Consider the following 15,526-nt stretch of genomic DNA (forward strand, 5'->3'; position numbering starts at 1 on the left):
TTGGGCTACCTGGCCTCATGGTCAAGATTTTACTGTAGGCAAACTATAGTGTTTCCTACAATGCAGCTCTTGGCTTGCTCGTCTTGAGTGTTACTGTAAGTTAACACGTCATTACATTTGCTAATTCTGTTAGCTTTGGCTCTAATCTTACCCTACTGTTCAAGAAAAACCCACTTTTACTGTAAGACTTAAGAAAAACACATACTGGTGATCTGCTCTGGTGCAATGATTTCCAATGGGTTTTTTTTTTTTTTTGCCTGGCATTCCCTCACAATCCCTTAAAATACACCCTTCCTGACACCATCATACATTTTCAAAATACATGGAATCTATGACAAACTATAATGTTTATGAGGCCCACAAGTCAATACTGATTAAAATAAATACTGCTCCTATCAAGTCTGGCCATTAGCACAACCAATAACTACATATTTCTTTGATTTACCTCAGTGTCTACATAGTATCAGTTTATTTTTAGCTACTTATTTAATGTGTTTATTTATTACTCTGTTTTTACCTTTTTAATTGTGCTTTCAGTATGTTTTGCCAGTCTTAGGTGTGTATCTGTTACTGCTTTTAGAAAATGATGCATTGTTTTATTCACTCCCTCTGGTGTGTTTTGTTTTAGTGTTGTCTTTTTTTGTTTTTCTACCAGCTTTTTAGTGGTTTAGCAACATGTTCACCTATCTGTTACTTTAGTTTCAATCATTAAGCCACTAGTTTGTACTTTTTTGTGAACTATTTCAACAATTGTGACTCAAGTTAATGGAAATTTCAGTTTGCTGTCTAATTGTTGTTTTATTGTAGTGGTTTACAAATTTGTTTAGCAAGTAAAAAGCTGCTGGTTTAGAAACGCCAATCTCCTTTGGGACAGAAGGGGCATGTGGGTTAAAAACTCAAAGAAGGAGCTAAAAGTAGTGTTTTTTTGGTCTATTTGCCAAAAATATGACGATATCTTTAATCGCAAGCCTTCCGTAAAGCACGGTTACTCCTGCTAACACTCATATATTGATGCAAACATTTAAATATCACATACAGATAAATAACATGAAAATTTGTGGGAGGAGTATTTTTGCATCAACGTGCTTTTGTAAATTTGACTAGCAAACACTCTGCTCCACAGCCAGGCACAATACCATAACAAGCAAACAGAGTTGTTGTGATTTGTAGGAAATAGCCATCTTTCTGAATGCACCAAAGGTCCCCTGCTTACAGCCAGGAGGTTGAATTGGACTGCTGAGTACTCCTTAACAACTCAAATATTTACAGGAAGTAGACAGAGGAAATTTGCCAACTAAGTGACAGAGCTCTAAAGTGAGCTGAGGATTTATGTGGAGCTGTGGTTTTTATTGACATTTGTATTTGATTTTAAAATGCAGGCTTTTTCCTGCTGGTATTGTGTAATCAAGTTCAGATTTCTGATGGGCAAATTTTGTTCAATTGCATCAAATGTTAATGTTTGATTAACATTTCTTCATCACTGGTTATAAATCTATTTGTCAAGGTTGATTCTTGCTCCACAGCTATTTCATGTGTTTGGGGAAAGCTGTGAGCACACAAACATGGTGTGACCTTGGAATGCACTATGAAAGCATTCAAACTCTTGAGTTTGTATTTCTGCATGAGCCCCACACAACTGGTGTTAATTGTTGAAAGATTTTGAAACGTGAAACAGGGGAAGGGGTGGGCAGAAAAAATAAATGGTGGTTTACCTGCAAGAGGAAGCTTTAGATTTAAGGTGTGAGTACCCTGTAAGGCTGTTACTGTGATTTGCATTGAAGGGCCGTCACCTAACACCTTTAACATGCTAAGACACACAAATACAGATATTAGACAGACAAACAGCAACAGATTAGTGAAAAACAAAGACAGACAGACCTAAGTGATAAGCAAAAGGTGTACTGATGCTGTAATTTGATTTAGACTGAGACATTTGGGGATTGGAGCACATCTAAAACAGAGCTGAGGATAACAATTCATACAGTAGAAGTATTTTACATTACAAATAATGAAGACTTTCCAAAGTTTGCTCAGTGACATGGTAGAAAATACTTTTAACATTAAGTATGTCAAACTGCTCGCGAAGCAGATGGGGCTGTCCATTATAATCTCAAACTCACAGCAGTAGCCAGCAGATGTGGCAGGAAGAAAAGTAGGGAGGGAAGACTCTGGAGAGAAATCCGGGCCTTTCCTTCTGTGCATGTATGCCTGGATGATCACACCGATGAGAAATCTACAATTCAACGAGCACTTCATGTGGGCCATGCCTGGAAACCAGCCAGCTGCAGAAAGAAATCTTCAAGTATCCACAGTGTGTGTCTTTGTGCATGTCTGCACATCTGTGTGTGCAAGAGACATACAAAAATGTGAGCTAAAGGAAAAGGGTGCCGCCATTTCCTAATGTTTTATTATGTCTTCAGTTTTTTTTGTTTTTTTTACAGTACTCTTTTAAGATAGCTTTACACTGAAAATACCCCTGCAGACTAACAAGCCAGCACACTGTCATGGTCCATTCATCTATTTTTTCCTATTCCTCCAAATATGGATCAGAGGAGGGAGCAGTCTAGGAAGAGATGACCTCCTCCATTTCAGCCACCTCCTCCAGCTTTTCTGAAGGGGAAACCAAAATGTTCTTAAACCAGCTGAGAGATACAGTCACAGTCTGTTCTGTGCTGGCTCCAAAGGCCTCCTTCCAGCTCGACATATCTCTAGCATCTCACCCAGGAGACATCCTACTCTGAACCCCGAACCACCTCAACTGAGGTGTCGCACAACATAAAAAATTATTAACAGAATCAATGACAAAGGACAGTCCTGGCAGAGTGCACCTGTCACCAGGAGTTAGACAGATTTATTGCCAGCAATGCAAAACAAGCTCTCACTACAGCTGAACAGGGGTCAAAGAGCCCATAACACTGAGCCCTTTAACCCATATTTCCGATGCACTGCCCAAAGTATGAACTCAAATGCTTCCTCGAGGTCCACAAAACACACGTAGATTCTTGAGAGGATAAAGAGCTGGTCCACTGATCTACAAACAGAACAGCTGCACAACATCCAGAGCCTTAAGGGACTTCAGGCAAATCAAATCAACCCCAGGGGCCTGGCTGCTGTGGAGTTTTTAATTACCTTGGTGAACTCAGCTACAGCAATGGGCAATTTATTCCCAATACAGAAGGTGTATCAGCAGGATTCAGGGGCTTCTTGAATTATTCTTTCCACCAGCTGACTAGGTTGAGTTCAGCAGCACCTGATCCCAAATGGTTAGGAAACTGCTTCCTAGTCCTGAGTCACCTGATGGGTTGCACCAATCTCCTTGAGGCTAACCAATAGTCTTGTTCCGTGTCCACGGTAAATGTCCCTCACACCCAAGCTTTTTGCTTCAGCTACTGCCCTATCCTCACAACTCCAGAGTTTCACAAGCCAACCAAGTTCCTTTCCCAACCTGTTTTATCATCCTCCCCCACCACCTGATCAACTGACAGTTCAGTTCTTCTCTTGGTGACATCCTTATGCTCGAACAGTGAGAATGAAGAACATGTGACCAGCAGAGGTCCAGTAACATAACACCAGCCAGATTTCGACTGGGCCAGCCTATCGTGGCCCTTTCATGTCACCCAGTAGGTCAATGGCATCCCCAGAAAAGGCAACCTAAACCACCAGTGACTCCAATATGCCCGTGCGCTCTGAACTCATTCAGCACATAAGCACAAACAACAGTCAAAGCCAGTTCGTTGACCCAGAGATACAGGAAAGCAAGACTCTCATTCACTGGTAAAAATCCCAATGCACTGAGGGCAACTCCAGCACTGAGTAGTCCAGCCCCTCTCCAGAAGACTGGTTCCAGAACTCAAACTCTCCACTCAGGTAAGCCCAACTATATCTAGCTAATATCTCTCAGCCTCATGCACCAGCTTAGGCTCCCTCTCCACCCGAGAGGTGACATTCCATGTATCAAAAACCAGTTTCAGCAACTGGAGATCACAACCACCAAAGCCCTAACTTCTGATTGCTATGGACCCCTATGGCCTTTTCTGTATATGTAGGCCCGCATGAGGGCTAGCCCATATGGCACATTCAGGCTAGGCCTTGTGAGATAAGCCCCTCCCCCAGAACTGGATGCAGAGAGTGGCCTCAATAATCCTGTTCTGGGAGAGGTAACAAGGACCATTGTTTTCTTTGTCAAGGGGATCTTGTGAATCGCACTTACTCCAGCTTCTCACCTTGGCAGACCCTACCATGTGCAAAACAATACAACTCCTGGGACCACACAGGTTTGCACACCGCTTCACCATGATAGGGTGATACTTCATCTATTTATGGACTCATTTATATGTTTAGGTCCATAAGCATTTAGACAGTGGTACAATATTTGTAATTTTGTACACCACCACCAGTGAATTTAAAATCAAACTGTTAAGATGTGAATAAAATGCAGACTTTCTGTTTTAATTCAAATGGGTTAAACGGCCATTTTAGAAATAGATCTGATTAAAACCTGCACTTCAATCATATCTTGATGGTTTGATTTAAAATTCACTGTGGTGGTGTACAGAGCCAAAGCTCCACAAAAAAATGTGGTCCAAGTATGTTGATCTTATAAAATAACTCCCACCAGAGCAAAACAAGACACTACAAGAAACTACAAAAGTTCTCTTAAACTTAGTCATTTATGCAATGTAAATTAAATAATAGGCTATTCTTTGCAGGTGTGATTGTTTTCATATGTCTCCTACTGCCGTACCTGACCATTTGAAACACCTCAGACTAAATTCAAATTCTTTTCAATACATGTTTTACCGACATATCACAGTAATACGCCAGTCCATCCAAACACATATTCAAAAATTTAATGCTGACTTAATTCCCTTTCTTTCTTTTATTCTTTCTTTTTTCTTCCTCCTTTTTCTTCAAAACAATAATCCCAATTTGGAGATGTAGTGGTTTCCATGGTGATGAGTGCAAATGGATAATAGGGCAACTGTTAACCTTTGACTGGTTAAAAGCCCCAAGCTGAGGGAGGGGAGGTAGGATAGTGGTGGGGAGTTTACAGGGAAACACACACACACACACACACACACACACACACACACACACACACACTAGGATGTCAGTGAGAAAGGAAATTCGCACTCATTTCCTCCGTGTGGTTTCGGTACAAATCAACAACATCCTGTCCTTTTGTGAATCCTGCCTGCCCTCATGCTGGTTTGTGTTTCAGAGTAGGCGTTAAACCCCCCGCCGTTCTCCTACCCCTCCTCCTTCTCCTCCTCATCTTCTCCTTTTTTTCTTTCTTTTTTTTTTAACATTGCCATAGAGGCTGTAGTCATACCTCACATTGTTGCCGAGGAAGGAAGGGCACGTCCTTGTTCGCAATAAATGTCTTTAGCTGGAACAGGAACACAAGGGGAGCGGCTATTATTAAGTCTAATCGAGCAGAGGCATGTGACCTCCGGTATCTTGATATCCTCGTTGAGAATCCGCTGAATGAGGCAAAAAATAAACCTCAGACATCCACTATATTTATTAAACGTTTTATATTCTCGCAGATTCTGGTATGTATTGTTTTTCTGCATCTGCATGTTTTCCATTTGACACAGTTCGCCATCCATTCGTCAGAATCAATACCAGAGATCATATCTGTCAGCAATGAAAAAAAATTAATTAATTCATTGCAGATTTGGCCCACTCACATTCCGCTCTATCGCCTTTCTGTTACCATATTATAATCATAACAACATGTAGCATCGCTGGCTTTGTATATAAATAAATTAGGGGGATAAAAGGGTGTGGGGGGGGGGGGACATCAGAGCCCACTCTTTATGTAAATCAGGCCTGACATTGCCCTTGTGACCAAAAAAAAAAACCCACCTCCTTCTCATTTCCTCGCCCCCTCCTTTTTCTTACACACACGCCTCATTCGCTATTTCTTCCCATTCATAAAAACGTAGGTATGGCGCCTGCGCAATGGTATTCGGAGTCCTCCCCATTCATAAAAATGTAACATCCGCATTTCAGCCCTCCCCAGTCGCGCGGCCCTGCCATTCACAAAAAAACAGAGAAAAAAAGACGAGGCATCTGCGCAGTGCCGTCCCTTTCCTTTCCTCTACCCTCCCATTCATAAAAACTCACTTCCCTCCCCCTCGGTGGTTGCAACATCATATCCAAAGCTCCGAGTCCACAACCGCAGTCGTCTTTTATGCACCAGCGAGTGGAGAATAGTGCGGGGCACCAGTTCGCCGTCCCCATACCTTGTTCTTATTACCCTGTAAAGTTTGGACTTATCTTTATCCATTATTCCTGGAGCTACTCGCTGCCTTGGAATAAAGCCTGTGCGTAAACGTCGCACGCAGCGGAGAGATGAAAATTGTATCCTGAAACAACAGTAAGTGATCACCTCTCGTGTTTTTCCTTTCTTTCCTCTCTAGATGTTTGTAACTAGTAAGTGTGTCACTGTAAAGAGAAACTGTTCGGTACTGTTCAGTGTTGCTTTCACTTGACTGGTCCTCTCAGTCTACTCAATCGCGTGCACTAAAACGCTCCTGCAAACTCTATTTTGCAACAAGCTGTTTCCGAGGGCTTGCAGTTTAGGTCAATATTTAACCACCGACTTCGGACCAAAAGCAAGGTGAAGGTATCAGAGATGGAGAACGACGCGTAGTCCAAACCGCCGCTTTTTTCTTTTCTTTTCTTTCTTTTTTTTATATCAAATACGCATTTCAGCAGCTGTCGCATCGCTTCGTACATCCCCTCTTTTTTTTCTTGTCTTTATTTTTTTTTTCAAAGACACAATAAAAAGCAGCGGGGCAGACCCACACTTCAATCTCTGCGTGATTCGCCCTTCTCTCCAAAGCCTGTAGGTACGTTTATCTCTCGGGCGGCTCGGTTGCGTGTGTCCTTCTCGCTCTGCAGCGACTGCCTGGCTGGCACGCCATCGATGGTGTCAGGTGTTTATGCCATTAGTTTTTTCGTTTTAGCCCACTGGCTGTCGACAAATCTTGTATTAATTTTCTACAATGCATTTTTTGTTGTTTTTGTTTTTTGCGTTTTGGTTTTTTGAGTGCCGTGGACGTATAATGTCCAGCTTTACACACACAGCTACGCACCGAACAGCCGCCTATCAAAACGACTCTACATTCCCGTGTCTGGTGGCACGCAATGTACCATTTCCTTTATTAAGCTTGTGTGTATTTTTTTGACATTTTACAAAAACTGTTTGAATACCTGCTTATAACGCCTATATAAACATGCTATTTGTGTAAGTCGAGCTGCCGCCTCCGGTTTTTATGACTCAGTCATTGACATGTAGGGAGGGACGCGCACACACAGACACACACGCACACATTCGGGCTTGCACACGCATAGTTCCGGCTTGGAGCTTATAATAGTCTAGATTTGACGATCACAAGCGCTTGTGTCGGTGCCAGCTATGTCGCAACAGGTTTCTCAACCGGGCTTCTGAAAATATGAGGAATGGGAGAATCACACTGACAGCTGACGGTCAAGCAAAGCTGTGTCTACCACTGATACATTTGCGAAAAAATAATACAGATGTATATATTTGCTGGGTGATGTGCGCAAGCCCAATAAATCACAAGACGAGCATAATCAAACGAAAATGGTCTGAACAACCTGATTTTTTCGTTGGTATATTTTGTTATAAGGTAACCCAAATGAATACTGTAGACAGCAGGTCGGTGAGCTGCTTTTCGTCAATATATATGTAAATAAAATGGATAAAATAAATCTGCCGAGCGCTCATTGATGAAACGGATGAAACCGATTTCTTTCAGCCTCTCCATGACTGGAGCGTCTTGATTCATGCTTGCAACACCGAGTGCAGCCAGCAGCCCATTCACAAAAAAACTGCAGTTCATAAAATCAACCCCATTCACAAATCCCAGGGTCTGATCTCTGATTCAGATTCGTGTTTATGCAGTTTGCACACTGACAGATCAAATTTAAAAATACAACATTAGGTCAACTTGTATTACATGAAATAGCTGTGATTCTATAAAAAGACCTAATTTCCTTTGCCTCTTGCATTCATTTAGTCACCGTTGAAGTCTCTTTTCTGGCAACCTTCTTGTTACTTTGCCTTGTTTTGCATCTTTGAGTCTTTTGCATGCAAACCCTGCTCTCTGGTGCTCCCTGCTCTTTGGAGGGGAGGCAGTGAGAGCCCAACTTCTATTGTTCTAATGTCAAAGTTAGAATGGAGGAGGCTTAGACTGAATACCCTGTCGGTATTCAGTCTAAAAATCACCATGGTTTGGAAACTCTACATTCAAATAATTGCAAAGATCCGGTCTGGAGAAAAAAAAAAGATTTCTATGGAGAGACTCGTTTTAAAGATTCAGTATTTGTTTTCTGTGAAGTGAACTACTTATATCAAATGTCACGTTCGCATGCTGTTAGAGGTGTTGATCTGACATCTAACCATCTTTAATTCTCTAGTTTATTGCCATTACTTTTATATTTTAAGATGAGATTAGTCTTAAGTGTCTCTTTTGTATCTGTTTCTGCAGTATTGCTAAATGCTGCTTTAGAGAGAAGTCGAGGCACCAGCCTACATATGGAGTCCAGGGTTCCCCACCACATCCCCGGAGTGTCCTCCTCCCTCATATCTCAACCCCTGCTGGACAGTCGTGTGCCCTACGGTCGTCTTCAGCACCCTGTCACTATTTACCCCATCGACCAGATAAAGTCATCACACGTGGAGAACGACTACATTGACAGCCCCGCTGTTGTTTCTCAGCAGCCTCCCAGCCAGAAATCTTTGAACCCAAGAATCACCTGGCTAGGTCAGAATCAAGAAGCCTTTCTTGGTGCAAACCACAACCATCATCACAATCACCAACACCAACCTCCCCAGCATAATAGGTGCGAGCCCCACCTTCATCAGGACACCACCACCCACCCTTGGATTTCCTTCAGTGGAAGGCCCAGCTCTATCAGCAGCAGCAGCAGTACCTCATCTGACCAGAGGCTGCTGGAACACGCTGCGCCCACTCCAACAGTGGACCACCACCCTAAATTGCACCCTCACCCCGGCCCCATCAGTACAATCACTACCCAAACTCCGGGCTGCTTAAGTTCCTCAGAATCTAAGGTCCTCACTTCTTCCTCCTCTGCTTCGTCCTGCTCCTCCTCCTCTAAATCCCTTGACCTCAAGTCCGCAAAGATGCCTGTGGGAGGTGTATGCTCCGTTGGAGGTCAGCAAGGGTTGGCAGTGATTCCTTCCTCTCCGACCGAGAAGAAGCACCTCCTTCTTTGCGAGCACTGCGGGAAGTGCAGGTGCACAGAATGCACACTTCCCCGAACCCTTCCTTCTTGCTGGGTCTGCAACCAGGAGTGCCTGTGCTCTGCTCAGAGCATGGTAGATACCGCCACCTGCATGTGCCTGGTCAAAGGGATCTTCTACCACTGCACCGAAGACGAGGATGATGAGGGCTCCTGTGCCGACAAGCCCTGCTCGTGCTCGCAGGCCAACTGTTGTGCACGCTGGTCCTTCATGGCTGCCCTTTCTTTTGTCCTGCCTTGCCTGGTCTGCTATCTACCAGCGATGGGCCTAGCCAAACTGGGACAGAAATGTTATGACAATATTAGCAGGCCTGGCTGCCGCTGTAAAAACTCACAGAGCGGCGTGAGTGTCCCCGTGTGTAAAAGTGGAGCCACAGAAGCAAAATCTGGCACTCTGGAGAAGCAGCAGGAAGGATCATGATAGTGGACCAAACTGTGTGGTGGTGACCTTGCTAAAAAAAAAAAAAAAGTGGACTAGACTATACCATACTTGTTTGCTCTCTATGGATTGGACAATCCAACACCAACCCATTAAACTATCCCGTTAAACTGCTGGAAGATGACTTATGTAAAAAAAAGGTACAAAGATGTTTAATAGGGTGTATGATCAAAAATGGGCCTTATATGAGGGAGATGGCAAGTAGGAATAGCCAACAGGCCCTCTGAGATGTTTTTGTTCTTCTTTGTAAGAGTGACAAAAGAACAAGAGACAAGCTTGTGGGACTGGTATTTGTGTTTTGCGAAGATGGCCGTAGGCACAAAGTCATTGTACCTCTCTGCTGCTCAATATTTCTCAGCTAATTTTGTAATGCTTACTAAACAGAAGCTGGTTGCTGATCCACAGAATACATAGAAATTATTGATGGATGGTTAATATCTATACTTAGCCCCCACCCCCTACTCCCCACCCCAACCCAAAAGCACAGCCCAGCGTTAAACATGAAAACAAGTGATTATCTATAGCGTGGTTTCAATGACAGGCCATTGCAGGAGTGAAACTAACACTTTTAACTACTCACTCGCTGCAAGGTTACCGTGGCCACCAATCCTTTAGCGTTTCCCCTCTCTTACACCTGAAAGATGCTACCTTGGTATTGCTGACATTTGATCTCCATTGAGTTTTTATGTCCAGAGTGGAGCTGTAAAAACAAACCTTTCTAGACTTTAAAATAATAGCAATTCCCCTTAACTCTCACCATGTATTGTGCATAAGCAGTTGAGATGATCACCTTACAGTGTGTTTTCCACTACGAGGTGGTGAAGCCTAGACATTCTCAAATATTTTGAATGCTGTTCACCAGTCACCTTTGACATAATGCATGTCATGACTTGCATGCTTTAGTCTAATGGTTACCCACTGTACTAGAAGTCGATTTGTAGTAGAGAAATGTGTTTAAAGAAAAAAAAAAGTAAAGTACACTCAACCTTCTCAGGGACAGTTACAGTAATCCTCTCTAGAACTTGGCCTACACCGCATGTTGATTACTAAACTGCCTAAGAGCCTGGTCTACTTCCTCTTTGCACAAAAAAAGGCAAAGAAATATTTAGGGGCAAAAAGGCAAGAGTGAATCATTTAAAACGAGTAAGCTAAGCTAGAGACAAACTGGCCAGAAAAAAGTGTTTCCAGACGAGAGGGGGTGCAAGTGATAGAGAGCAAAGAGGGGGAAGAGAAGGCATAGCAAAGTCGCTGTTGTGTATGTCTGCAGTCAGCCTTTGTAGAGTAAACCTGCCACTTGCACAACCTTTTTAGGAAGACGCAAACCCCTTAAAGGATGTACTAAAGCACAGTATTAACCACCTCAGCTATCTCACATTACGTTGGTGTGCACTACATTTAGTCCCCACCCCACTGCCCCCACACACAGAGCGTCTTCATCACGTTTAAATCATTATGCTGCGTAGCTGCATACGTTGAATAGCCTCTTTTTTTTAATTCTTAAAGTCTATTTTTGTGGCTTGCGTGACATTTTTAGGACTTTGCCAAAGGAAGCTGTTATACAGTAGCATGCTTTTCCTGTCAGAATGATCACAGTCACGCCAGTCTCGCCACGTGGTGTTGACGGCAGCTGGTCATTATTAAAGGTGGGCTGCCCTTTAATACAGATGGCCATTTCCATTTGGCATAAAAGCATACTGTCTTTGCGACTCCATAACACACACCTCTGCTTCACGTCGGACCTGTGACTTTCATTAGGGTGCCTAACTTTGCTTTTACTTGTACTTGTCTAGTTGCACAAAGCTATCAGATGGGGGGAAAGGGAGGGAAAAAACACACACGGTCCTTAGTCTTGAATGTATGAGGCAATATTTTCAAAACCTAGCAATTCAGCCTGAGAGAAAAGGTGCCAAAATGGGATTGGGTGCAGGACCGGGCAAAGGCCTGGTCGTCTCTAGGTGGGCAGCAAAAATCACAAATGTTTTGACAATATATTTAGTACTAGAGCTATGCAGGTGAAATGTTATTTGCTGTAAATAGTTTCACAACATTTGTGTTCTTTAGAAGACACTTTTAAATGTCCTTGAAAGATTGCATGGTACATTATAGCTACGATTCAGTACAAAATATATAGAGAATATATTAGATATATATTTTGAGGGTAAGAATACGATGTTTTTGTGGTTGTGAGGAAAAGGAAAAAGGAGAGTTTCAAGAAGAAAGTTGGGGAAAGGGGTAACAGAAATAGCAGACGTTTCTATTACTAGCACTTGATTTAGAAAAGTGTGCCCGGCAATAAATTAAAGAAGAAAAAAAAGGAGAAGAAGCAGAAAAAAAACTCCTGCTGTTTATGCTATCCATGGCTCATTAGCAGTCGAGAGGCTAAGCTAATTCCCTGGTTCCTCTCCGAGTCCTAAAGACTGTGGACTCATTGAATCCACACAGGGAGCACAATCTACCCCCATCAGCCCATTTCCTGCCGTTACTCCTCGGTGTTTCAGCTCCCTCTTTTTCTCTTCTTGCTTTTCTTTCTTCCTCGCTTCCCTCTTTCCTGCCCCGAGAAATTGCCCAACAAACATCCCTGACCTTCCATGATTGACAAACACAGCTGCTGTGCATAAACTTGTCATACCACAGAGACATGGAAAGACATGTCTGTCTCTCTTTCACTCTCAACTTGGTTTTTCCTCTCCAGTTGTGTTCTGCGCCATCTCTTCTCACCAGAGGACATTTATTTCCAACAGTTGCTGCCTTTTTTCTTTTCTTCTTTTGCTGTTACTCAGCTCCGTCACTGCAAAAGCAATGCTCCTAACTTCATGTTGGCTTTATACAATCACGTGCTCGCTATCCTGTTTAAGGTGTGGAATAATCATCCAACAGCTCAAACATTAAAACCTTTTCTTTACGCTATGACTTTTACACACCAATCCCCCTGTGTGTCATTCATTTGTGAACACGGTTTTCTTTATTTTTCCTTTTTCCTTTTTTTTTATTTAAACCCAAACAAGAGGAAAGGTCTCAAACAGTTGGGTGATGCTACTCCATTCTTTTATACCTTTACAATGTCATTGTTGGGTATTGAGAAACAAGATCTGTGCTTTTGTTTTGTGTAGATATAACAAAAAGATAAAAATCTCATATAAAAGGTTCCCTTTATAGATATATTTATTTTGAAGTTCTATTTTATATAGTATTTATTTAGATGCCAACTTTTTGTTTGTGAAGAAAGCTTATGTCGAAATGGAATGTACATTGACAATGGAAATATATATTGTTAAATATACCAAGCTGTTTGTGTCGTTACTGTTTCAACTACATAACACAGACACACACTGATACACCATGCCATCATAACGATCATAAAGTCAGAGGATTTATACTAATATGAAGTATTACCACTGAAAAAGTTGACTTATACTGACATAAAAATAGCAGCACCAACAAACTATTACACCCCCCCCCCCCCCCCCCCCCCCCCGATATCATTTGTGACCCAAAGTTTCCGCCACTCAAAGTTAATCGTTTTCTTCTTTTTGGCTGCTCCCTTTAGGGGTCGCCACAGCGGATCATCTGCCTCGATCTGACCCTGTCCCTAGCATCCTCCTCTTGGGCACCAACCCCATTACTCACAGTAGTGCTGCATATGTACATCCCAAAAGGTTGATATGCTTCTGTAGGTCAAGATTTCCATCTACCGGTCCCTGTTTACAAACCTAAGGTGAATTTTAAAAGTTAATGAAACCCTCAATCTGGAGATAGATGATTTTCAACAAATACAGTTGGGGTTTTTTTGCTCTTGACATACATACATAAGTTCAATAGAACTCAAGCTACAAGTGGACTACAAATGAAACCAGAAAGCATCTGCTACCAAACAGTTTGGTGAATACAGACACCTGCAGAATCACATGCACATATCTAAACAGGAGATATGTTTGTATGTGGGGTTTTTTTTAACTGCTTACAATAGCAACCGCTCACTTATAAGCTGAATTGGAAGATTTTTTTTTTAACATTATGCAGTCTGTAAAAGACCAGCTAGGCGCTTTAGTCTCTTTATTTCAACAGTTCAAATTCCCGAGGTCTCCCTTCCTGTGTCTGAATAGGTCGCTCTCTATAAAACACTGGTAGAGCAGCAAAGGCCAAATAAATCTGTATGACCTTAAACAGAAAGAAAACATTACATAAGGAACAGGAAATGATCCGCAGACCCCTCAGGACGACGTAACATGAGACAGGAACTAGTCAGGATGCTTAATTCATATCAGAGCTTGATGACTGCAGTGTGTGTGTGTAGGTTTAAGTGTGTGTTTGACTTGTAGGTTAAACTCACTTCCTTTTAGTTTGAAGGGGTGGTCTGTTATAATCTGGATGTGTAACATTCCTTTCTCTCAAAAGCGCCACCTTATAAAGCCAGAGCACATACGGCTTCTTCCTGTCACACACACCTACACACACATTGTTGTCATCCCCCAACCCCCTCCCCCAGAACACCTGTGCTGCTCTTACCTTTTGGTGTTCTTCCTCCCTTTATGCAACCCCCCAGCTCCCAACCCCACCACCTCCCGCGCATGTACTCGTGTACTGGGTGTTCACCTGGATGCACCTGGGAGAGGAAAGTGAATGAATTACAACTGAGTTTGTTAGGAAGAGAAGAGAAGAGAAGAGAAGAGAAGAGAAGAGAAGAGAAGAGAAGAGAAGAGAAGAGAAGAGAAGAGAAGAGAAGAGAAGAGAAGGGCCTGGCCTTCCAGCATCACATAAAGAAGATGTTTCCGCTGTAAAAGCCCTGCAGGCGCTGCTGTGTCTGCTCCAACAGGTGAGATCAGAGACCAACCTGCCTGTTTACCTGCCGGTCTGTCAGCACCCACCTGGGACAGCACACATACACACACACACACACACGCACGCACATGCAAACACCTGCATTTGACTTCCTCCACACCTACATTGTCATCTCCACCCTATCAGGCCACATACATATCATCAACACAGGAAGCTGCAGCACAGGCAAGTGGAAAAGAAAGCATTTATTATCAGCTAGTACTATGACACAGCCTAGATTCAGTGAAGAACCCATCCCGGGTCGGAAACTGTGCATGCAAATAATTATTTGTGCTGTGGTTTGGCTTGCTGTGCTACAAAAAGGTTGGGTTTACCGCAGAAGACAATGCAAGGACAGCAGCCAGAAACTGGTTGAAACTAATATTTCAAAGTTTTTGAATGTTTACAGTGCTTTTTTTTTTTTGAAGTTGCTAAGCTGTGCAAGTGAGAGAAACTAGTACAAGATTCAGGTCCTCTTGTTCTGCTTCATTTGCAATGTAATTGTTCAGTCGCAAGAATAAGGTCGTCACACCCAGCACACACAAACACATCATCATGTTGTAGTAGTTCTGTTGTGTGGGTCCTTTCTCACACAAGCAGGCTAATCAAAATAATGTAATAACACATAGAATAGATTTCATAACCAAGTGCAATCCTTGTTATTATATAAAAGGAGAATACGGGGAAATAGAGGGATTTTTATCTATGTATATTGTAAAAATGTGCTAGCGGCCCTCAGGCTGCCAGGGACTTTGTTCCAGCTAGTCACGTGATCAAGTGTGTGCGCTGGTTTACAGCGTCACTGAAAGCAGAAGTTGCGCTGCAATAACACAGGACAAAGGGATCATCAGGTGTGACATCCAGGCGGTATAATCTGACTTGAACCATCCCACATTTGTCTTCTTATCTGCTGCATTTCACAACCGGCAGAACTTGCTAAGTCATTGTATCAGCATACACAGATGTGAC

At 42.7% G+C, this 15,526-nt stretch overlaps 1 protein-coding gene across 1 annotated transcript; it reads left to right on the forward strand.

Moving 5' to 3' along the window:
• Positions 1 to 6,141: 6,141 nt before the first annotated feature.
• On the forward strand, positions 6,142 to 13,019 carry spry4 (sprouty homolog 4 (Drosophila)). The gene is made up of 2 exons (XM_006784971.3): positions 6,142 to 6,385; positions 8,526 to 13,019. The coding sequence occupies exon 2, from the start codon at positions 8,573 to 8,575 to the stop codon at positions 9,719 to 9,721; it is 1,149 nt and encodes a 382-aa protein (XP_006785034.2). The 5' UTR covers positions 6,142 to 6,385; positions 8,526 to 8,572; the 3' UTR covers positions 9,722 to 13,019.
• Positions 13,020 to 15,526: the final 2,507 nt, after the last annotated feature.

This window comes from Neolamprologus brichardi, chromosome 10 (assembly GCF_056152115.1).
Source record: "Neolamprologus brichardi isolate AB-2024 chromosome 10, ASM5615211v1, whole genome shotgun sequence".
NCBI lineage: Eukaryota > Metazoa > Chordata > Actinopteri > Cichliformes > Cichlidae > Neolamprologus > Neolamprologus brichardi.

Excerpts from the sequence above, each read along its gene's own strand:
- spry4 (XM_006784971.3), top strand. The coding sequence starts at position 8,573 with ATGGAGTCCAGGGTTCCCCACCACATCCCCGGAGTGTCCTCCTCCCTC.